Source organism: Mobula birostris, chromosome 3 (genome assembly GCF_030028105.1).
Source record: "Mobula birostris isolate sMobBir1 chromosome 3, sMobBir1.hap1, whole genome shotgun sequence".
NCBI lineage: Eukaryota > Metazoa > Chordata > Chondrichthyes > Myliobatiformes > Myliobatidae > Mobula > Mobula birostris.
In genome coordinates this window covers 150230344-150253719 of record NC_092372.1, presented here as the reverse complement: position 1 = coordinate 150253719, position 23376 = coordinate 150230344, and the positions used below count along the sequence as shown (strand labels likewise).

At 39.3% G+C, this 23376-nt stretch overlaps 1 protein-coding gene across 3 annotated transcripts in view; it reads left to right on the top strand.

Annotated features, from left to right (window-relative positions):
* gabbr2 (gamma-aminobutyric acid (GABA) B receptor, 2) overlaps nt 1–23376 on the top strand; it is a 1055299-nt gene that overhangs the window by 944902 nt on the left and 87021 nt on the right. For all 3 annotated transcript variants that reach the window (XM_072253441.1, XM_072253440.1, XM_072253442.1), the window contains one exon: nt 2059–2181. In XM_072253441.1, the coding sequence (XP_072109542.1) occupies nt 2059–2181 (123 nt within the window). The remainder of the gene's footprint in view (nt 1–2058; nt 2182–23376) is intronic.

Sequence of the window (23376 nt, the reverse complement as noted above, 5' to 3'; positions counted from 1 at the left end):
AAGGTACAGAAGCCTCAGGGCTCACACCACCAGGTTCAGGAACAGTTATTACCCCTCAACCATCAGGCTCTTGAACAGGAGGGGATAACTTCACTCAACTTAATTTGCCCCATCACTGAACTGTTCCCATACCTTATGGACTCACGTTCAAGGACTCTTCATCTCATGTTCTCAATATTTATTGCTTATTTACTTACTATTATTATTTTCTTTTGTATTAACTTTTGCACATGGGTTGTTTGTCCATCCTGTTGGATGCAGTCTTTCATTGATTCTATTTCATTTCTTGCATTTAATATATACACCTGCAAAAAAATGATTCTCAGGGTTGTATATGGTGACAGGTATGTATTTTGATAATACTTTTACTTTGAGCTTTGAAATTTGAATTACAGTGATGATGATGTTCTGACTAACAATATAGATACCAAGCTTATGTGCAAATGTTTGGGTTGTACTGTCGTTGCTGATAACTGGAATCAGAACATGTGCACACTTTTGACTCAATCATACTGTATTTTACTTGTGCAATGGCGGGTGCAGACTCGATGTGCCAAATGGCCAAATTTTGCTCCTGTGTCCAATGGTCTCATTGGTCCAACAGCGCTGTCACCACACTGTTCTGAAGCCAGGACAGAAAAATGCTATTTTTATACAGAATTGGCTTTTCAGTTATGGATATTGACCATTTGGTAAACTCCGTATGTTTGATTTCCTTACTTGCAAGATGATTCCCCATTCACATAAAGGTGTTCAATGTCAACAACTAATGATACTTTGAAGTTAGTAAAACAATTGTCCCTTAGTCGTTGGGTATGCTTCACATCCTTCTGTTATATTCCTTTCCCGTATGTCTCCAGCACTCCTTATTGTATAAAAAGAAGCAATGTTCTTCAAAGACCTTTCTGGAAAAGGTCTCACTTCAGATGTCCCATTCATCTAGGTTGATTGCCCACCACTGCAGTCATCCTCGCCCAACTCATCTGTAGTAAGCAGGGGTGGCTCTGGTTGTCTCACTTATCTAGGTTGACTACACACCACCACTGTCCTCCCCACCTGGATGTTGCCTTTAAACTTTGCTTTACTGCACATCCCACTTCCTCCATTTTGTCCTGTAGAGGACAACACAAATCTTACTGACTTTCAATAGCACAATCTCTGAAACTCTGTGCAGTTTCATCAGGGGCAATTGGCCGTTGTACCATGATGGAGGTAGCTGCTCTGTGGGCCAACATTCCACAGAGTACTCTCAGATGGAGATTAAAATGGATATGGCAACTAGCAAAATGACAACTCCCATTGCCCACTGTACAAAGGAGTTACCCCAGCCCCCTAGTAAAGACTGAACCCAGCTAAAGGGTCCCCAAGATAAGAATGAAGTCCTGTGCAGCTCCTTGCCTATTGCCCGAACCTTATCTGCTTCTACTCAGATGTGCACAGCTAAATTAGTGATATTCTCAGACATGTCAGGGATGTACATGGAACACCCCTGGCCAATGATGGCACAAGTAGCACCCTTCTTTGTCCAACAAAAAGACTAGTGCTAATCGACTTTGAAGGACCACAGTACAGATTGCCATTATTTCAGCAGTAGCGTCATTAAAGGCCAGGCTCATGTCATGTCACGCTAAGGATGTGTTAGCTTCTCCTGCTGAACTGAGGCCATGTCAATACGTTCACAAGTGAGTCTAACAGGTCCCCAATCTCCTTTCAACAGTCTCACTTGTCTGGCTTGACTGCACACCGTCGCTGTCCACCACACCTGGATGTTGTCTTTAACCCTTTCCTTGCCACAACTCCTGCAGTATGATGGTTCGCAGGAGCGGGCCTTATCTTTCCTGCCTCTGTGGTTACTGTCATCACTTGATAGATATCACACACTCTGTAAGTAACTACCAGCAAATTCTAAAGCAGTGTCAAATGAACATGGTTTACCTACACAACATTTGAACTTTAAGTTGAATAACTTAACCTGTGTCAGCTTTAAGGCTTAAAAAAAATTGTGTGAAACAAATGTATGAGTACTGGGAGCATCATGGAGTGTTTTTCTTTCACCAGATCATCAAGGACCAGAAGCTGCTCATCATTGTCGGTGGGATGCTTCTCATCGATCTCTGCATCCTTATTTGCTGGCAGGTTGTAGATCCTCTGAAGCGGACTGTAGAAGACTATCCTTTAGAGGTCAGTTTACAGAGAGTAACTGGAAACGCTGGAGTCTGGGTTGATACGCCTTTCGTGTCGGGGTGGATGCAATTGATCATTTGAAATATAAGCTTAACTATAAACTGAAGAAGACAAACTACCTGTAGAATGTTCTCAGGTGACCTAAACTCATAAATAAAACCAAAATGCAATTGTAAAGTGGAAAATGTGGAGAATTAAAAGATCTATTTAGGATTGGAATTTGCAAAGCATAGAAGGCCACGGGCCAAGCGCTTGGAAATGGGATTATTATAGATAGCTACTTGATGGTTGGCATGGACAGGGTGAGCCAAAGCATGTGTTTCTGTGTGGTATGACTCCATGCCTCTTTAAGCATGATTCTTCATTCCACCAACTTCTTTGATTCTATTTTGCAGCATTAAAACTACATTACAGTACATTGCTGGGTATAATAAAAAAGCACTAGGAAATGAAATTAAAGGTTGCAAATCTATTTTAATGCACTTAAAAATGATCGCTCAATTCATCTGTGTATTAGGAATTGGCAGAAAATTACCCTGAGAGAAAGCCAATTGATGCTTACTTCTAATAGTCCCTTTTTATAAAAAGAAATTAAGCAATAAAGCTTGTAACCAGTATTTCAAGATTGTCCTCAGTTGCACAGGAATGCTGTCAGTTGAGGGTGGAATGATGATCGGAAACTTCTGAATTGTTGAGTTAGTCAGAAGTAGACATACGTTAATTCATCCTTTGGAAACTTCAAGAATTCCCCATATTTATAATGAATTTTGGGAGATGTAGAGGTTAGGCTGAAAAAAAGTCCCTGGAGAAGGGAGTAAAGAGGAGCGAGGCAGTGAATCTTAAAATAAGTAAACCTTAACATGGTTCACTGGAAAATAAACAGTCAATAGAAATTCTTGGCAGCAGGAATAATTAGTATGTGGAAAGGTGTGAAGGCACTACGCAGTGTTGCAAGAGTTCAGGGGTCAAGCAAAGTTTATAAATAATGAAAGTCATGTTATCAAGGAGACCATTTGAAAATTTATTCTCAAAAATGATAAGGGATTTTAATGGGGATTGGGTTAAAGTATAACCAGATGTGCACAATATTTCAGCTGAAAGACAGCTTTAGAAATGGATTGGATATGAGGTTAAAGCTCAGATCAGTGAAACAGAATGACTATATACCCAGTGATATATATAAAAGCCTAAGTATGTTCTTAGAGATATAATGTGGCAAATTTTCAGTGATTATACCAATTTCCCAGAGTTTTGTGGCTCACTGAGTAAAGATATAGTACTTGAACTTGTTCAGTAACTTGCCCCGCCTATAAACTAGAGCATAGTTACAAGATAAAATTACCACAACTGAATCAAATATAAAAATACAATGAATTGCTTCATTAACTTACTGAGTAAATCAGCAATTTTTAAAGGGATGTTGGACAAAACTGATGAAAATTAGAAGAGTTACACATTTAAGTTTAAAATATCCAAGTATTGTCAATATCAAAGAGAAATCATTCCAGGATTTTTACTACAGCTCAACTACGAATCTTTATGGCACTTTTAATATGATAAAATGTAACAAAGCCTTTGAATGATAAGTTGTATTTCACAGTACCAAAAAGCCTTCAAGGCAATTTTATAGCTCCATATACATAAAGAAAATGATCAAGACAAAAATTGACCTTGTGCCTGCTTGCCTGCCATGAAAAAAAAGTGAGCAACTTCTGACTGAAACAATCCTCAAGGTTAATTCTAATTTTATATTAAATCGGTATTTAGACATCCCAGGAAATCAAAACTGATACAAAATCTTTAGAATACAGCGATGAAGGTCTCAAACATTTTTCAAGGAACTTTTTCTTATGATTTGTTGCAATTGAGCAAAATTAGTACCAGGTTTACAGTGCCCAGTTTTGTGCACCATAATACCATAGCCATTCATTGTGATCTTAGTCTCCAAAATGAGCAGATGGCTACACCTCACTAAGCAACCAATCAAAATTCTTCTGAACCTGATATATTTAAAGTCAAAGTAAAATTTATTTTCAGGGTGCATACACGTCAACACATACTACCCCAAGATTCTTTTTCCTGCGGGCATACTTAGCAAATCTATAGAATAGTAACTGTAAACGGGACCGATGAACAGCAAGCTGTGCAAATGCAAATATAAATAAATAGCAATAAGTAATGAGGGCGTGAAATAACAAGATAAAGAGTCCTTAAAGTGAGACCATCAGTTGTGGGAGCATCAGAAATAGAATGAGTGTAGTTACCACCTTTTGTTCAAGAGTCTGATTGTTGAGGGGTAGTAACTGTTCTTGAACCTGATGGTGCAAGTCCTGAGGCACATATATCTTCTACCTGATAGCAGCAGCGAGAAAAGAGTATGGCCTAGAATGTGAGGATCTTTGATGATGGATTCTGCTTTTCCACACCAATGTTCCATGTAGATGTGCCCAATGGTTGGGAGGGCTTTACCTATTATGTACTGGGCTGATTCCACTACCTTTTGTGGGATTTTCCACTCAAAGGCATTGGTGTTCCTATACCAGGTCCTAATGCAGCCAGTCAAGCACTCTTTCCACCACACATCTATAGAAGTTTGTCAAGGTTTTTGATGGCATACCAAATCTCCCCAGATTTAAGTTTTTTTTTAAATCTTCTGCAGTGTCAAATTTAATATGTTTAGAAATTTATTATTTCTGCAACATTTAAATGGCTATCAAGGAATAATATCCTACTAGGTCAATCTTATTAGTGCTATATAATATATATCTAATTACCACATTATGAAAACCTGTTCCCAGTGAAGTATCCGGTGGCATGTTGTGTGGAATTTCTAATGAGCATCTAAATTAATGTTGATTTCTCTGACATGATTGGCCATACCGAAGAAACTGCAGTAACAATGGCCAGGTCAGAAATTATTTCTCATTGAGGAAGGAAAAGCAGCTTGAAAAAGTATAGATAGTTTCTTCAGTTTGTATCTCTGTTGCTAGTATCCTATATTCTGAGTCAGAAGAATATGAGTTCAAGTATCACTCCAGGAACTTGAGTTTAAAAATCTAGACCAAGTCTCTAGTGTCACATTTCAAATGAAAATGCCACATCTATTCACTTTATGAGATTCCACAACACCATAATGAAGAAGGGAAATTATCCCAAAATAGCAGATTGTATAAGCGTAATAAAATTGTTGTTTGTATTAGATTGTTATGCTATGTGGTGGCTGTGTTTTCCACATTGCAATAGTAGTTGTGCTTCAAAAAGTATTAATTGGCAGTGGCCAGGTTTGGGATATCGTAGGTTTGTGAAAGTTATAAGTTCAGATCTTTGATTTCTGTCTGAAAATTGCTGTGAAAAAGAAACACATTAGAAGATAAATAACTGATCACAGTGGAGAGGGAACTATCAAGGGCTATTTGCTGAAGCAGAAGTTGATTGGTATTCCCTTTCAGTCAGTGATCAGTAACCCATCAGAGAGAGAAATATGCTTTACTCTCTGGTGTGTTGAAACCAGGTGTGCTTGCATCTTTGCCTGTTTAGCAGCAGAAATCGTTTGTTCACCCTCTTACTAGGATACTAATTAAACTGAGAAAAATCTCTGAAGTGAACGAGAAACCAGCTAATGAAAGGTGTGCGTAAGTACTCGTATATTGACACTTCAGAGTGATACTGCTACTAAAACAAATTAATGAAAATGTCACTGGCACATTTTATGTTCCAGGGGAATTAAAGCACTAAAATAATAATCAATCTGCAGCATTTTCTATTCTGTAGTTATTTCACTGATGTTATTAGTGGAATATAAAGAAATCTAATCATTGTATCCAAGTTGGACATTGTCCCCAAATCTCATATAAAAGAACAATGCCAGCAGAAAGTTATAACTATACCTGGAACTCCTCCAGCGGACCCAGATAAATTGAATTACTGGTTGAACAGCAAATGTATAAGCTATCAATGAACCCTATAATTCGATTACAACTTAAAGCAGTAAAGCTCCATGAACAGTGGTGGGTCATTACTATGAAAGACAATGCCATCCACTAGTTGCAGTGCCCTCAAGTTACAAGCACTAAGGTCCTTATTACCAGCATGTCATGCTGCAGGATGAGGAGTAACGTGGTAAAGTAGTCTCTCTCAGACCTTCTGCTCTGGCCCAAATCCACCATTAATAGTGGAGACACAAGAGACTTCAGATGCTGGAATCTCGAGCAACAAACAATTTTCAGGGCCTGTAGTAGAGAGTTTTGACCTGGAATTTCCACAATTCCTTTCCTCCCATGGATGCAGCTCGACCTGCTGAGTTCTTCCAGTAGATTATTGCTGTAGCATTGATTATCCAGTCACTTAATCTAGGGGCTAATCTAGGGGCTAAATTAGTCAACTCAGATTCTGGAAAGCACCCAAAATGCATGCACAAATTACTTAAGATCACATAAGCATATCAAAGTTCAAGAGTGCCGCATTCTAGCTGTAAAAAGAAGAGAAGGAAGATGGTCCCAAGTTCAGGTCGAAATACTGGCTAGGATGAAGTTGACTTGTAAATTGGGTGGAAATCTACAGTTATCACTTGATGTTCTTCTTTTGATGTTACAGTGCCTATAAAAAATATTCACCCTCCCCCTTGAAAGTTTTCATGTTTTATTGTTTTACAACATTGAATCACAATAGATTTAATTTGGCTTTTTTAACACTGATCAACAGAAAAAGATCCTTTCGTGTCAAAGTGAAAACAGATCTCTACAAAGTGATTTAAATTAATTACAGTGGTGCATTGTGTTCATATTTGAGCATTAGAATGGCCTACTGGTAAAGCAAATGCACATAAAAGTTGCTGGTGAACGCAGCAGGCCAGGCAGCATCTCTAGGAAGAGGTACAGTCAACGTTGTTTGTGTGGTAAAGCAAATGGTTTTGTTCTGCATAGTGTTTAAGTTTTTTAGTTGCAGCTGCAACCATCCAGGTAAATAGGGAGTTCTTGTGTTACAAAATTATATGGAGGTTTAATAATCAAATAGTACCACTCACTTGCTTATGAAAGTGGAAGCAAGCTTTTCCCAACATCCCAAAGTTGTACATGTTGGAAGGTTATTTGACAGCTAGAAATTATCCTTAGTGTGTAGGTAAGCAAAAAAGTTTGGGAAGAATTGAATAGAATGTGGAGGGTTCTACCATAGCAGTGTGCAGAGGATCTCAGATCCTATTGATTTCAAAGGGTGTATCTGTGGATATATAGCCAAGTTACTATTTCTAAAAAAATCGTTCAGTTTAGATTTATATTTAATGCAGAAGTTGGTGCATATGTGGAACAAGCTCCACAGAAATTAGTTGAGTCAGATACAATAACAGCACTGAAAAGATATTTGAATCAGTACCCAGACAGGAAAGGTTTACGGTTATAAAAAATAGAAAATAGAAAATCTACAGCACATTACAGGCCATTCGGCCCACAATGTTGTGCCAACCATGTAACCTACTCTAGAAGCTGCCTAGAATTTCCCTAGCGCATAGCCCTCTATTTTTCTAAGCTCCATGGACTTATCTAAGAGTCTCTGAAAAGACTCTGTTGTATCTTTATAGTTATATGGAGCAAATGTGGGAAAATGGGAACTAGCTTAGGTGGGTGCCTTGGTCAGGATGCGTTGGGCTGAAGGGTTCTGTTCCCAAACTGAATTACTATATGACTTTAATTGTTTATGTGCTTTCAGATAATATTTCAATCTGTACAAAATATATACTTCTAATATGTGTTTCATTATAATGGTTTTGAAATACTATAAAACATGAGAGCCATTTTAAAAACTACTGAATGGCCCTCAGAGCTTGGACTGCTGACAAAGTTGCGATAGAATTTTGGCAGCTGGCAAAGAGTTCAGGGACAGGGCTTCCTTGGTGCACTCGTGAAGGTCCTGCACCACTTGATACAGCCTACTTGACTTTGGGATGCTTGGAGTCAGCTGCATACAGCTGTGCTAAGTTTAGTCTACATATGTGAGTATAGGTATGGAAAAACTATATCCGTAAAGTTTGGGCAGAAGGACTGAACCAATAAGATTTGTTCCAACAAATACTAATTTTAAAAGGAATTATTTTTAAGAAATGTTTGAAGATTTTAAAATTTTTGAATAGTTAAGTGCAGTGGTCCCCAACCTCCGGGTCGCAGACTGATACTGGGCCACGAAGCATGCAGGGATGCAGTGGTAGCCGGAGCACACCCAGCACATCTTTAAGAAAAAAGCAGAAATAAACAAGCTAATTAATTAGGTGCCACCCAGAAGCCAGTCTTCATTAGAGGAACTGAGGTGGAGAGGGTCAATAATTTTAAATTCTTCGGCATTAAGGATCGACGTTTCTCTCTCTGAAAAGTGTCAGAGGATCTGTCCTGGGACCAGCACGTAACTGTCATTACAAAGAAAGCACAGCAGCGCCTATACTTTATTAGAAGTTTGTGTAGATTCAACATATCACCTCGATCCTGACAGCCCTGTCTTTTCAACCTGTCTGGACTGGTGTTTAAATTGACCAAACAATGGAACAGCTAAAGGCTCCAGCGCCCTGGAAAGAGGAGTGAACATTGTATAGAGCAAGTGAAATCAGCAATTGCCTCTGATCTGGGCCGACATTTACATGCTGGGCAGCACTAATTAATTAACTTGTTTATTTCGGCTTTTCTCTTAAAGATGTGCTGGGTGCGCTCCGGCTACCGCTGCACCGCTGCACCCCTGCGTGCTTTGCGGTCTGTGTCCCAGAGGTTGGGGACCACTGGTTAAGTGGATTATAATATTAAATAGTATGTCTGCTTCAATTGTCATGTATGAATTCGGTTGAGATCTGACAAATTTTCAATATACAATTGTGACACTGCTCCTATAGAATGATTTCATTTGCATTAGCTTGTGCTGTGGATGCCTTTGCCAGTAAGATACAGGAAGGAGAGTGTAAAGGAAATAAAAATCAAATAAATTATTCAAAACAGCTTTCTATACATCATATCCTGCTGTCCAATGTACATCTGTGCTAATTAAACCACCTGCATCCATCAAAATCAGTTTATAGTTACAGTATATATAAATAATAAAGCCTTGTATTTCAAGGGTATTGAAATATATGAGTATTTAAAGGTCTGAAATGTTTTAAAAATCAAACATCGTTATAGGAATTGTCTGTTATAAACGATCTCCGGACTTCAATCTTCATTGAATTTCCATGGCCATGTGTTCATACATGATAATGCTTTTCAGGATTAGATCTGAGTTGCAAGCAATGACATTTTTATTCTGTGCATGTATCTAGTGAAGCCTCGGATTACTAAATTTGCTAACTGAAGCTGAATTAACCCCTTCCATTTCAGCAAGTCTATTAGCTTAAGTACAATCAGGGTAAAGAGCTGATTATTCATTATTTAACTTACTCCTGTTGACATTTTTTCAAAAAGGATCAGAGAATTTAATTGAAGATTTCGCCTTTCGGTGTTCAGTAGTTTTGCTCCCGTGATGTTTCATATGTTCTTCACAAACTCACGGTTACTTCAGTTAGATGATCCAATTTCTTTGTGGTCTCTCAGCCTGGACATTGAGATCTCTTTTTTTCATGAGATCCACTTACTGATATCTTAATTTTCCTCCACATCAGGTCCTCTCTATTTGCCTCTCTTTAAAGCCACCTCAGTTACCTGCAGCCGACTCCCAAAACTACAACTTACTGCACTGAAAACACATTTTTATACCATCTTTGACTGCTGCCCCTGTTCCCCTCAGGGGCCTTTGAGTATGTTTCTACCTCAGCTTGTTGCTCCAGTGTCGCAGTGTTCAGAGGCTGAACCACTTCAGAATTTTGCTCTTGATGAAATGTTTTGATTTCTCCCTCTGGGCAGCACTTCAGATCTCCATGATTCGGTCAAAAATCCAAATGACACTCCACTTTTTCATTTTTGCATCCTTTTAAATCCGACCTCAGGAATTTGAAGCTGAACTACATGCACATACTACTGAGCTGTAAGTTAACTGCCCAGCAATAAACCACATTAAAATACTGTACATTCCAATGTATCATAACGCTGAAAATATGTCCTAATCCTGGGACACAGGTTAGACAAGAGGAAGAGAATTGTTTTTTTTCTCTTTTATCTTGATCACATTGACGCTAACAATGGGGTTGGTGTTAAATTCAATACGTATCTTTATTTGGAGGGCCGCGAAATCCAAATGAGGCTAACTTCCAGGATAACTTCCTTGCATAAAGGTAGTATTCAGTCTAGGAGTGAAAGATCATTTTTGGGTTTTACCTTCTTGTTTAAATTATTGATTGGAGGAGTTTTGAAGCAATGAGGAATGAACTAAAAACTCAAACCGGACGGAATTCTTAAATGCCATTAAGCTGCCATAATGTTTCAGAATGTTAAACAAGGGGGGCTGATAAGCATCTCACTCATTACTGGCCAGTGGTGTAGTGGCATCAGCACCGGACTTCGAGACCAATGGTCCTGGGTTTGAATCCAACCGGCTCCCTGCATGCTTTCCATCTGTGCTGGGTTGAGCATCGAGCTAGCAACTCGTCCTTGTAAAAAATGGACAAATGCTAAGGAAATGGCAAAAAAGGCGCCTGATGTGCCACAAGGCCCAAAAATGAACAACAGTACAAACTCTGAGAATGAAAAGGGAAATAATGCAGAAGTTGGTGCTTATGTGACAAGCTGACATTTCACATGAGCCTCATCGAACAGAATGAGGAAAATTATTTTTTTAAATAACTGCACGAGTTGGAAATCTGAAATAAAATCAGGAATGCTGATAATACTCAGCTAGTCAGGCAGCATTTATGGACAAAGATATATGTAATGTTTCAGACCTGACACTACTCATTAGAACAGAGAAAAAGAGAAATCAAGTTAATTTTTAATTGCAGAGAAGCCGGTTGAAGGATAATAGGACAAAGGAATAAAATCAAATGTAAATCTAGCAATTCGAGGCAGATTATATTTCTTTGTATAAGAGATGCTCGTAGCCAAAAAGTAAGATGTGATCAGCAGCCAGGCTAAGCTCATTGAGCTGGAAAACTGAACCAAAACCATGGATAGATGGACCGTGTTGACCATTTCTGATTCCGAGAAAGAATAGGGTGCTTAGCCAAAGCTGAAGCCCAGGGAAATGACAAGGTCTTGTTTCTCAAGACTGCATTGGGCCTCATTGGAATGATGATGATCAAAGTGAGAGTGCAATGAAGAATTGCAGTAGCAAACAACCAGGACCTCAGGGTTACTCCTACAGGCTGCATATATTTAAGGAATTTTCTTTCCTTATAGACTAATGCTGCTTTTCAAGGCTTATTATTAGCCAGTTAGAAATAGACCAGTCCTAATACAGAGCACAAGGAAATAGCAGGGGAAGGCCCCAAGCTCCTGAAGTCTGCCCTACTATTCAATATTCAGTGTGAGCATACCTGATTAACTCCAAGCCTCAACTGCTTCTCCATGCCAGATCCACAGAGCCCTCAAGCCCCCAGCCCCCAAGCTTTCAAAATATTATCTCTTCCACTTGAAATACATCTAATGAACTTTCTCCCGCAACTCTTTAGGGGGCAGAATTCCAGAGAGTTGTCACTGCCATCTGTGAGAAAACAAATTCCACATACTTCTGTTTTACATACCCTGCCCCTTACCTTGAAGCTCTAACCCTCATTCAAGACCCTCCCACATGTGAAAACATCTCCATCTGTGGTGTCTCCTTAGGATCTATATGCTTCAGTAAGAACACCCATCAGTCTTCTAAATTCTAAACAATTCAAACCCAACCTCGTTAGCCCTTCTTTAAAGTTCAATCCTCTCATCCCAAAAATTAGCTTGATGAATCACATATGGACTGCCTCTACTCTCTTCTTAGGATAGGTGACCAAAACTGTGCACATTATTCCATGTGTAGAATCATCAATCACTCAGCACAATTGTAACAAATCTCCAGTCCTTTTGTAATAAAGACCAAAGTGCTATTTGCCTTCCACACTACTTGTTGTACGTCAGTTGACTAGCTTTGACTCAGGGATTTCCTGATTTTAAAAGTGCACCTCAAGCAAAAGGCCCAATGCCAACCAGGAGTTTGTCATTTCAACTCATATCACCCTGTGTGCAAATTGTTCGCATTTGCTTGCCTGCACAGGCATTCCTGCTTTTGAGCAGAACAATGTTGGGATGGTATTGGTTAGGTTTTATCTATATCCCTGGAATCTGGGGATAATTGTTCGTCCTGTCTGCACAAAATGATTTTTGCTTTTAAGGTACTACAATTGTAAGAATTACCTCTCATGGATGACCTCTGATGATTTACAAGTGCTACACTAGAATACTGAGCAGAACAAGTCATTTCCCATTCATGAAAGGTGAGACCACAAGAGGAACTCAGAGGCTTGAGCATAAAATATGGAGGTGGTGGGGGCGGGGATGATTGAAGTGGCAATGACAGTTCTTTTCCCCCTACAGATTTTTTGATAATTCCTTTCCTGGCCTGCTCATTACAGTCAACTCTCGGTGCAAAACTAAACAAAGAGTTTTGCACATAGAGATTGATTCATATATCAACTTACACCATACTTAGCAATGTTTGAACATAATTAAAACCATAAAATAAGGTTTAGTGAAAAATCATTTAGAAACAATGCTTTCTTTATAGCTATCTTTAGATATTGGAAAGCCTGGTGTACATTTCAAACATTTCCTGTTTTTCAGTCAATAAAATATGGTTCTAGGAGTTAGAAACTTGAAAAGTTCAAGCTAGGTGTATCTATCCCGGCTTAATTTCTGGATTATTCCTGACTGTGGATTCTAATACTAGTCTCACTGAAGTACACAGGTCAGGGACAGGTTCTTTTCCTATGATGACAGTGACATATGTCAACAGGTCCAGAATAGATTTAGGGTAGCTGTCTAATGAAAGCAAACTGACACACTGGGTCAGTCAACCTCCTTGTGCGAAAAGGCCACCCTTCTCCCATTCTGTCCATAACGCTGCTTTTTATCAGAAAGCTGAAAGTTTTGCTCAGAATGGACACTTGCCTTGATTCTTGTTCATGTATACATCCTTCGGTTGTCCAGTTTACCTGAATGTCCAGGAAAAACCTGGGCATCTTTGAACAAAGGGATATAGATTTTGGGAAGTTTCTTCCTAGCTCACTCATCCTAACATAAAAAGTCTCCAATAGAGTGAATAGATGATTTTCTCTGATAAAAACCAGTGGAAATTATTTCAGTGAACTGGGAGCTCCTATGCTTGGATGCTGATCTAATTCTTGGATCTTTGCCATGGTCACTATTTGAAAAGATATGCTTTTTCAGCTTCAAGTACTTTTTAAAGGAACATATGTGTGCTGATTAAACAAGTAATCACAAATAAACATACCCATAATATTGGCAATAATAAGTTTTATGCTCTTTTGTCTCAGATGATTTTCTTGTATATGAAGTAAAGAGTCACTGTTTGTGTGTGACCTTTGATAAGTAGCTGCATATAAGCTACACGTTGGTTCATAGGTACAAGTATAATAAGCTCACTAATTTCAGGAGGAACCAACAAACGCATAACATTTGAGATTTATGTGGATTGATGTTAGTTACTCTTCTCATGGACGTTAACCATTCTAATATAAATTGTACAGCCTTTCCACTTAACCACTTCATGTATTTGTTAAAAGGTGCTTCCATTATGAACTTCAATCCACAACCTGGCTGGTGATCTACAAGACATGCAATACATTGAAGTAAATTATAGTGAAACTTCATTGCCACTTGAGTAAAATATCGCCAATTGTTTAACCAGTATGCAGACAAAGCTGAATAATATCAGTGCCCAGGAGAACTGTGCCCTTTTTCTCAAAAAGAACAAATAGCTACCTAAGTTTTGAAAATATGAAAATTCACAAAGCAACAACTGACATAGTCTGTAGTACTTGGAGAACTAAAAACTGCATGTATCTGCAGCAATTAGATAGCTAGGGACAAACTGCATCAAGACATCTGTCACCGCAAGTCTCAGAAACCATTATCTCGTCTTAAAATATGTCCACCTCAGGATTGTGTGTTACAGTTGTGAGAAAGCAGTATTTTATTGAATCAGGAAGTGTCTGCTTGTGACCTTCCAATAACCTGATACAAAAGCAAAGGCTGTAAATCCTGGAGAAAAAGCAAAAGAATATTTGTTGTCTTCACAGCTTCACCTTAATCACCGTTTATCTCATGAGGCCACAGTTGGAAAATTGCTGGAGTATTTGAAGGTGGATTTCATCTTAATGATTTCCACACCTCTTAACTTCCATGTCACAGTTCCTTCCACGTTTGACACGCCCTGTCACCATTCCCTTAAGCTTGTCACAACTGTGAACTAACCATGTGGAGAAATGCAAGGAGCGTGAATTTGCATGCACATGTTCCATAATACATTAATATACGAGCATGCAGCATAACCAGAGCACCCAGTCATCATTATGTTTGTAACGTGCAAGCACAGTTGAAATCACAGCTGCGTTCTCTCTATATGCCGACTCCAGGGTCAATGAAGTTTTATTACGAGATCTGTCAGTGAATGATTCTGGAGCCATAGTGACTAGTTCTCCTCCTGTCAGCCATCTGCATGCTAATTAACCTTCCCTACACAGGTTAGCTCAACTCACATGTTCTCAGAATCAATACAGAGCTTGCAAATCCATCCATTTAATTTCCCATAAATGCTTTTTAAAGATGATGCAGATTGGCCATTCAACTTCTTGACAAAATTGTCTGAACTACCTTAAGCTCTAACAGACCTGGAAATATTTTAAGGCTTTCTTTTAATGAAACAAAATTATATTCCAAGTTTTAAATTGCAAGGTATATAATCTATATGAAAGAATTATGTCATTATTGTTTCAAACAAACATTTTGATGAACATAAAAGCAATTTCTATCTCCATATTCTGCCTCTCTGTTAAATGAGTGTTTTAGCTAGTTTTATATTTCAATTTTAAAATATGTTATTTACGATTTTGAAAACCAGCTCTTTGATATTTTTAAATTCCTTCAGATGTTAGGGATGTTCAATAATAATTAAACATCCTCAGCTGTTTCAGCTGACAAACCTAGGACTGGGACTCCACTGAGCTGTGGGAGGCCCTGACAATAGGAATCCAGCAGACTTCAAGCTAACAAAATAGGCTCCTGCATCAAACCAGGCAAATGTGGGTGTTGGGCAACCAAGGAGATGATGGCTTTTGTAATGTGCAAGTAAATTGCTGAAATAGAAACCAAAATACTAGAAACTCCTAGAAACATGTTGAAATAATTTATTGTTAAAATGCATTTCTGTAGAAATTAGGAGATATGGTGTTTTTGTTCAAAGTTCAAGGTAAACTTATCATCAAAGTACAAATATGTCACCATATACAACTTGGGCACGTGACCAAGTAGTTAAGGCATTGACTAGCAACCTGAAGGTCGTGAGTTCGAGCCCCTGCCAAGGCAACGTGTTGTGTCCTTAAGCAAGGCACTTAACCACACAGTGCTCAGCGATGACCCTGGTGCCAAGCTGTATCAGCCCTTGCCCGTCCCTTGGACAACATCGGTGTCATGGAGAGGGGAGACTTGCAGCATGGGCAACTGCCGGTCTTCCATACAACCATGCCCAGGCCTGCGCCCTGGAGAGTGAAGACTTTCCAGGCGCAGATCCATGGTCTCGCAAGACTAATGGATGCCTTAAAGATACAACATGAGATTCATTTCCTTGCAGCCATTTGCAATAAGTACATGAATCACTATAGAATCAATGAAAGGCCACACCCAACAGGAACAAACAACCAATGTGCAAAAGTCAACAAATTGTGCAAATACAAAACAAAAATAAATTTAAAATAAATAAATAAGCAATAAATATCAAGAATATGTGACGAAGAGTCCTTGAAAGTGAGTCCATAGTTTGTGGGAATAGTTCAGCGATGGTGTGAGTAAAGTTGTCCCCTTTGGTTCAAGAGCTTGATGATTGAGAGGTTGTAACTGTTCCTGAACTTGGTGGTGTGGGTCCTGAGGCTCCTGTACCACCTTCCTTATTGCAGCAGCAAGAAAAGAACATGGCCTCGGTGGTGAGAGTTCTTGATGGTGGATGCTGCTTCCCTGAAACAGTGCTCCACATAGATATGCACAGTGGTAGGGTGGGCTTTACCCATGATGGACTGGGCTGGTTAACTACTTCTTGAATGATTATCCGTTCAGAGACATTGATGTTTCCATACCAGGCTGTGATGTAGCCAGTCAATATACTCTCCACCACACATCTATAGAAGTTTGTCAAAGTTCTAGATATCATGCTGAATCTTTACAATCTTCTAAGGAAGCAGAGGTGCAGCCATGCTCTCTTCATAATTGCACTTATGTGCTGGATCCAGGACAGGTCCGCTGAAATGATAACACTGAGAAATTAAAAGTTGCTGATCTTCTCCTCCTCTGATCCCCCAACGAGGACTGGCTCATGGACCTCTGGTTTCCCTCTCCCAAAGTCTATAATCAGTTCCTTGGTCTTGCTGACATTTTTAATCTCCCTCCTATATGCTGATTCGCCATCACCTTTGGTTCAGCCTGTGACAGTGGTGTCATCAGCCATCTTAAATGTGACATTGAAGCTGTGCTTAGCCACAGAGTCATAAGTGTACAGCAAGTAGAGGAGGGGGCTAAGCACACAGTCTTGTGGTGCTCCTGTTCAGATGGAGATTGTGGAAGAGATGTTGTTTTCAATCCAAAATTACTAGGTCTGGAAGTGAGGAAATCGAGGATCATATTCCACAAGGGGTATTGAGGCCAAGTTCTTGAAGGTTATTGATTAATTTTGAGGGCATGATCATATTGAACGCCGAGCTGTAGACAATAAAGAGCATCCTGATGTATGCATCTTTGCTGTCCAGATGTTCCAGGGTTGTGTGAAGAGCCAATGAAATGCTGTGCCAGTCCGCAGCAGTTGCCATTTCAGTATATACTGTATACTGGGGTTTCTGCAAAAATTAAAACATTCATGAAAGCCAGGAATGTCAAGAAGTCCACGGATTTTGTTCCAGCTTCCTTCATCCACGTGAGGTGTAACACCTGTTGAGCCTTGCATTCCACAAGCATCCGTTAGACACCAGATCCAGCAAGTTCATTCACAGTGGGATGGTCCGTCTCACAGAGCCTCAGGATCAGCCATTACCTTATTGAATAGTGGCTGCTAACACAAGGGGTTGTCTGACCTTGCTTGTATTTCTTTCATTCTGAAGTTAAGTCCACAAGACAGTTGTCAGGGTTTGGTTTGGGTGCTGGGTTTTGGGTAGTATTATCAGTGATCAGAAATCGTAGGAGATACAGGCAGAGGGTTTGGATTTGGGGAAGAGGGTAGTGTGGGGGGGGGTGTCAGTGGTCCAGTGGAGGGGCAGCATTAGCGGATCAACGGGTGAAGGTTTACGGGTAAAACAGATAAGTAAGTTACACAAAGGGAAGCTCATCAGCACAGGGAGTGAAGCAGGCATCACAGATACTGTGGAATGATTAATGGCCAAGAGACTTGATTGTCAAGCATGTGGGTGAAAATGACAGAAGTGCTACCTGGCTACGTGTTCCACTGCACAGTTTGGGTTGTTCCATATCAGGCGCATGTTAAGTTTTATATTTTCAGTTGTACTCTTCACTGAAATTGAATCATGCAGGCAAGTTTTTATTTATGTAAACTTCAATGATACATAGGGTTGGTTTATGTAAAATTGGTTTGACTTGATGTTATTTTGACCAGAGATACTTTTACAATGTGCAACAATTTCTCACTCACTTCCTGCTCACCTGCAATATAGAGGTTAAGTGGTTTGTGGTGTTCTCCATATTATTGCTCTGATGTGGGAAAGGAGGATAAAAAAATTGCTTGTGTCCATTTGTCACAATTTGCTTGTCGGGTTTGGGTAATTTAATAGGGACCAGAATCAGAACTGGCATGCACGATTGTGGACAAATTGACTGAAATAAAAATAGCTGACGCTTTAAGCTCCTTAAATGCTAACAAGATCTCAGAAGCAGATGGCTCTCATTGGCTGTTGTGCAAGTTCATAAATAATGTGGGTAACCTTTCTAAAAAAGTTGAAATTTTGCCTTGCAAGTAGGACAGTATAATTTGACCTATTTTTGAATTGCTGCCTAGAACTGTTCTTACTGAAGGAAATTATTCATTGTTCATGTACTCCGTGATTAAAGGTTTTTAGTGTCTTAGCATTCCAGCATAAAAGTGTAAACCTCATTACCCTGCTGTGCCATATAATTTCATCACTCTCTGAGGAGAACTCCAGAAGTCAAGACATTACCAGAATATCCTGAAACTTATTGAAAAAGGTTCTATGGTTGTCAAAACTTTTCAGTTTTCAAATGCCAGTAGCAAGGTTTATTCTAATTCCAATTTGATTACTCTGCTGAAGATTCCTCTAGTCTGGGGTCAAATCTGAATCATTCACAAGGTGCCAAAGGCTTTTGCCTGCACACTCCTTTATGCCAGGTGCTAAGAGCAGAGGCAATACTTTCTGTGTCTCAGACCCATCTGACAGGGAGATCCCAAATTGATTATTAATCTTAGATGAATCAATTACTTTTTGATTTGATCTTGTGAAATTTCCACAGTATATAAATAGTAAATTTGTCTCTCAAAGTCTGGACCAAATGGCCTTCGATGATCAGAAAATGATCATCACCTTGAAGTGCTGTGGTGTTCAGTAAAGGGACGTTGGTGTTACGGAACATTTTAGATAGTGAAATATTATTGCTAGAAACTGGACTCCAGAATCTTAGTACAAAAAGCTGAGAATTGACATTGAGAGTTATTACTTTGAATAGAGCACGTGTAGTTTTCATTAATCAGGCAACGATTCTCTTTTTATTCACCATGTAATACCTAGCGGAACAAAATACACTCAGTGACCACTTTATTAGACACAGAAATAAAATCCATTCTGGCCTTCTGCTGCTGTAGACCACCCACTTCAAGGTTCAACATGTTGTGCATTCAGAAATGCTTTTCTGCACACCACCGTAGTAACGTGTGATTATTTGAATTACTGTCACCTTTGTGTCAGTTTGAACCAGTCTGGCCATTCTCTTCTGACCTCTCTCATTAACAACTTGTTTTGGCCCACAGAATTAACATAGAAACATAGAAAATAGGTACAGGAGTAGGACATTCGGCCCTTTGAGCCTGCACCGCCATTCAGTATGATCATGGCTGATCATCCAACTCAGAATTCTGTACCTGCCTTCTCTCAATACCGCTTGATCCCTTTAGCCACAAGAGCCATATCTAACACCCTCTTAAGTATAGCCAATGAACTGGCCTCAACTGTTTCCTGTGGCCGAGAATTCCACAGATTCACCGGTCTCTGTGTGAAGAAGTTTTTCCTCATCTCGGTCCTAAAAGGCTTCCCTTTTATCCTTAAACTGTGACTCCTCGTTCTGGACTTCCCCAACATCGGAAATAATCTTCCTGCATCCAGCCTGTCCAATCCCTTTAGAATTTTATACGTTTCAATAAGATCCACCCTCAATCTTCTAAATTCCAGCGAGTATAACCTTATTCAATCCAGTCTTTCATCATATGAAAGTCCTGCCGTCCCAGGAATCAATCTGGTGGACCTTCTTTGTACTCCCTCTATGGCAAGAATGTCTTTCCTCAGATTAAGGGACCAAAACTGCACACAATGCTCCAGGTGTGGTCTCACCAAGGCCTTGTACAACTGCAGTAGCACCTCCCTGCTCCTGTGCTCAAATCCTCTTGCTATGAATGCCAGCATACCATTCGCCTTTTTCACCGCCTGCTGTACCTGCATGCCCACATTCAATGACTGGTGTACAGTGACACCCAGGTCTCGTTGCACCTCCCCTTTTCCTAATCGGCCACCATTCAGATAATAATCTGTTTTCCTGTTCTTGCCACCAAAGTGGATAACTTCACATTTATCCACATTAAATTGCATCTGCCATGAATTTGCCCACTCACCTAACCTATCCAAGTCACCCTGCATCCTCTTAGCATCCTCCCCACAGCTAACACTGCCGCCCAGCTTCGTGTCATCCGCAAACTTGGAGGTGCTGCATTTAATTCCCTCGTCTAAGTCATTAATATATATTGTAAACAACTGGGGTCCCAGCGCTGAGCCTTGCGGTACCCCACTCATCATTGCCTGCCATTCTGAAAAGGTCCCGTTTATTCGCACTCTTTGCTTCCTGTCTGCCAACCAATTCTCTATCCACATCAGTATCATGCCCCCTTTACCGTGTGCTTTAAGTTTGCACACTAATCTCCTGTGTGGGACCTTGTCAAAAGCCTTTTGAAAATCCAAATATACCACATCCACTGTTGATTGCCACTCACTGGATGTGTTTTTTTTTTTATTTTTGCACCATTCTCTGTAAACTCCAGAGAATGTTGTGCATGAAAATCCCAGGAGATCAGCAGTTTCTGAGATACTCAAAGCACCCCATCTGGCACTAGTAATCATTCCCCGTCACTTAATACACATTTCTTCCCCATTTGGATGCTTTGTCTGAATAGCAACTGAGCCGCTTGACCATGACTGCATGGTTTTGGGCATTGAGTTGCTGCCACGTGATATTTGCATTAATAAGCAGGTGTACCTAATAAAGTAGCCACTGAGTGCATTTGACAAGCTTTTGCTTGTGTCCTTGCTGCTTTTTGCATGTTTCAACAATTGTTATAACTTGATAAAGAAATGTAACTGGATTTTTCATTGATAATTTCTTTGTACCGTTGATCAACTTTGCTCCTAAAAATGTTTAAGTTCAGATGAGAATTTTACCAAAATTAACTTTGGACAGTCCCCTAACTATTCTGTGTTGGGCACATGGCCAATTGGTTAAGGCGTTCGTCTAGTGATCTGAAGGTCGCTAGTTCGAGCCTCAGCTGTGTCCTTGAGCAAGGCACTTAACCACACATTGCTCTAGTGTCTGTGTGAGGAGTGGTGCCCCACACAGACTTCCAATCTGTGCCTTGTATGGTATGAAAATGCCCGACACAGGCCTCTCATGGTCTGAGTTGATGTTCCCTCACTCCCCCTCCCCTCCCTAACTATTCTCCAGTCTGCTTGGCTGTATCTCCACTACCAAGATGATAACTAATAGAAATTTATTTTAGTTGAAATCTGGTGTTGGCTTTGACTGGGGAGAAAACTTGGGCAAGCTTGGAAATGTGAACTGAGAAATTGAGCTGTTTTTGCATTGCATTTCCCACTGGTGAAACCAAGTATCTGAAATTATCAGTCCCTGCACATGACATAAATTTTAAAAATTGTGCAACAAATATTGCTCTGCTTTATAAGATTAGAAATTTAAATTATTTCTTCAATGTATTTCATTAACTGTTTGCACTCATTGGGTGATGCATTTGGCATCTATTTGAGAAATACGATCGATTGACTATACTATAGCAGTATTGAATGTTAGAGGTGCAGGAAAATTCACAGATGCTATTATATGGTACAGTTTGTGTGAGTGACTAAAACCAAGTGTCTACTCTGTTACAAAATGCTATAGATATTAACTCACTTTGAAAGATATATAATTCAAATATTACGTGAAGGAGAATATTGCAACAGAATGGTGTCACATTTAAGAATTAATGTTCTGTTTTCCTGTACTAGAGAAGCCACCATATGATGGAACTGAGGGTCAATATAAATTAAACCAGAAATCTCATCTGCAACCAACCTGCTTACCTCAAATCCCACTGCAGTGCAGATGGAGTCTATTATGAGTCCATTAGGTCTTAACTGTTAGCTTTTACATTACATCCTTTGTAACAGTTTGAAGGATTACTTTGTTTTTAGACCTTTATAGCAATCAGGAATTGATTACTTGTTCAAGTACTTGTTGTGACAGTGTGGTTGGCTGAATATGTAAGAGTAACTTTTGCAGGTATGTTCAGCAGATTTTATTCAGGTTTGTTTTCTTTGCTTAATCATGTCAGAATGATCTTCTTCTAACACTCCTGTTTAATTTGTAGGGGTTAAAACTTAAATTAGCTCACATGAGAACCCCTTTCCAAAGGTACATTAAATTAAAATTCAAAGTAAAATTTATTATCAAAATAGATATATGTTGCCATATACTACTCTGAGGTTCATTTTCTTACAGGCATTTACAGAGAAACAAGAAATAGTATAGAATTTTATGAAAAACTTCTCATAGAGAATAGCTGACTACAACCCACATACAAAAGAAGACAAACTTTCCAAATTAAAATAATACTAAGAACATGAGTTGTAAAGAGCCCTTGAAAGTAAGTCTGTAGGTCATAGAATCCGTAGGGTCAAAATAGCGATGAATGAAATTATCCATGCCAGTTCAGGAGTCTGATGGCTGGTAGAGATGCTAACTGTTCAGGAACTTGGTAGTATGGGACCATTGCAGAATAGTATACCAGAGAGGGGTCATCTCATCCACTCCAACTTTTTCAAAGAACATTTTGGTTTTATCTCCCTCCCTCCCTGTATTCCTGCAATGTATAAAACATTTTTTCCAAATCTTTTCTGAAGCTTATCCTTAAATCTGTTTTTACCATACTTTGACGCAGAGCATTCCATTTGTTGGGTGAAAAATATTATCCTCTTCCCCTTTAGTTCTTTTGTCAATCACTTGAATCTGATCTCTCATTATTGTCTGTTAATAATTGAAAGTTTATCTAAACCCTTTGTAATTTCTAACGCTTCCATCAAATCTCCTCTGAGCCTTCTCTGCTCATAGGACTGCAACTTTGAATTCCCAATTTGGTCACATAATTGCAATCCCTCAACCCAGGAATAGCTTTGGTAAAATAGCAAAAATCTATGGATTCTGGATTGCAATGCATCTCTGCTAAGCCCTCATATTCTTTCTGAAAAATGTTGCCAGTATGTAATGCAGCAGTCAGCTGGTGTGGAGGGAATGCATTGTTTTCAAGTGACACTGGATAAAAATGCTCATTCTAGCAATAGTCATGCCTTATTTGCTATTGGTCCATTTTTATTTAAAATATATTGAACCAAGCAGACTTGATTCTTAAATAACCGCAATTATTTTGAAAATTGGCTTGACTGGATGTACACAAAATCTGGCATTATGGCTTGCACATTATCAAAAGGGAGAATGATCCTTAATTTCTATTCCCTTACATTAATTGGAAAGAAAAACAAGG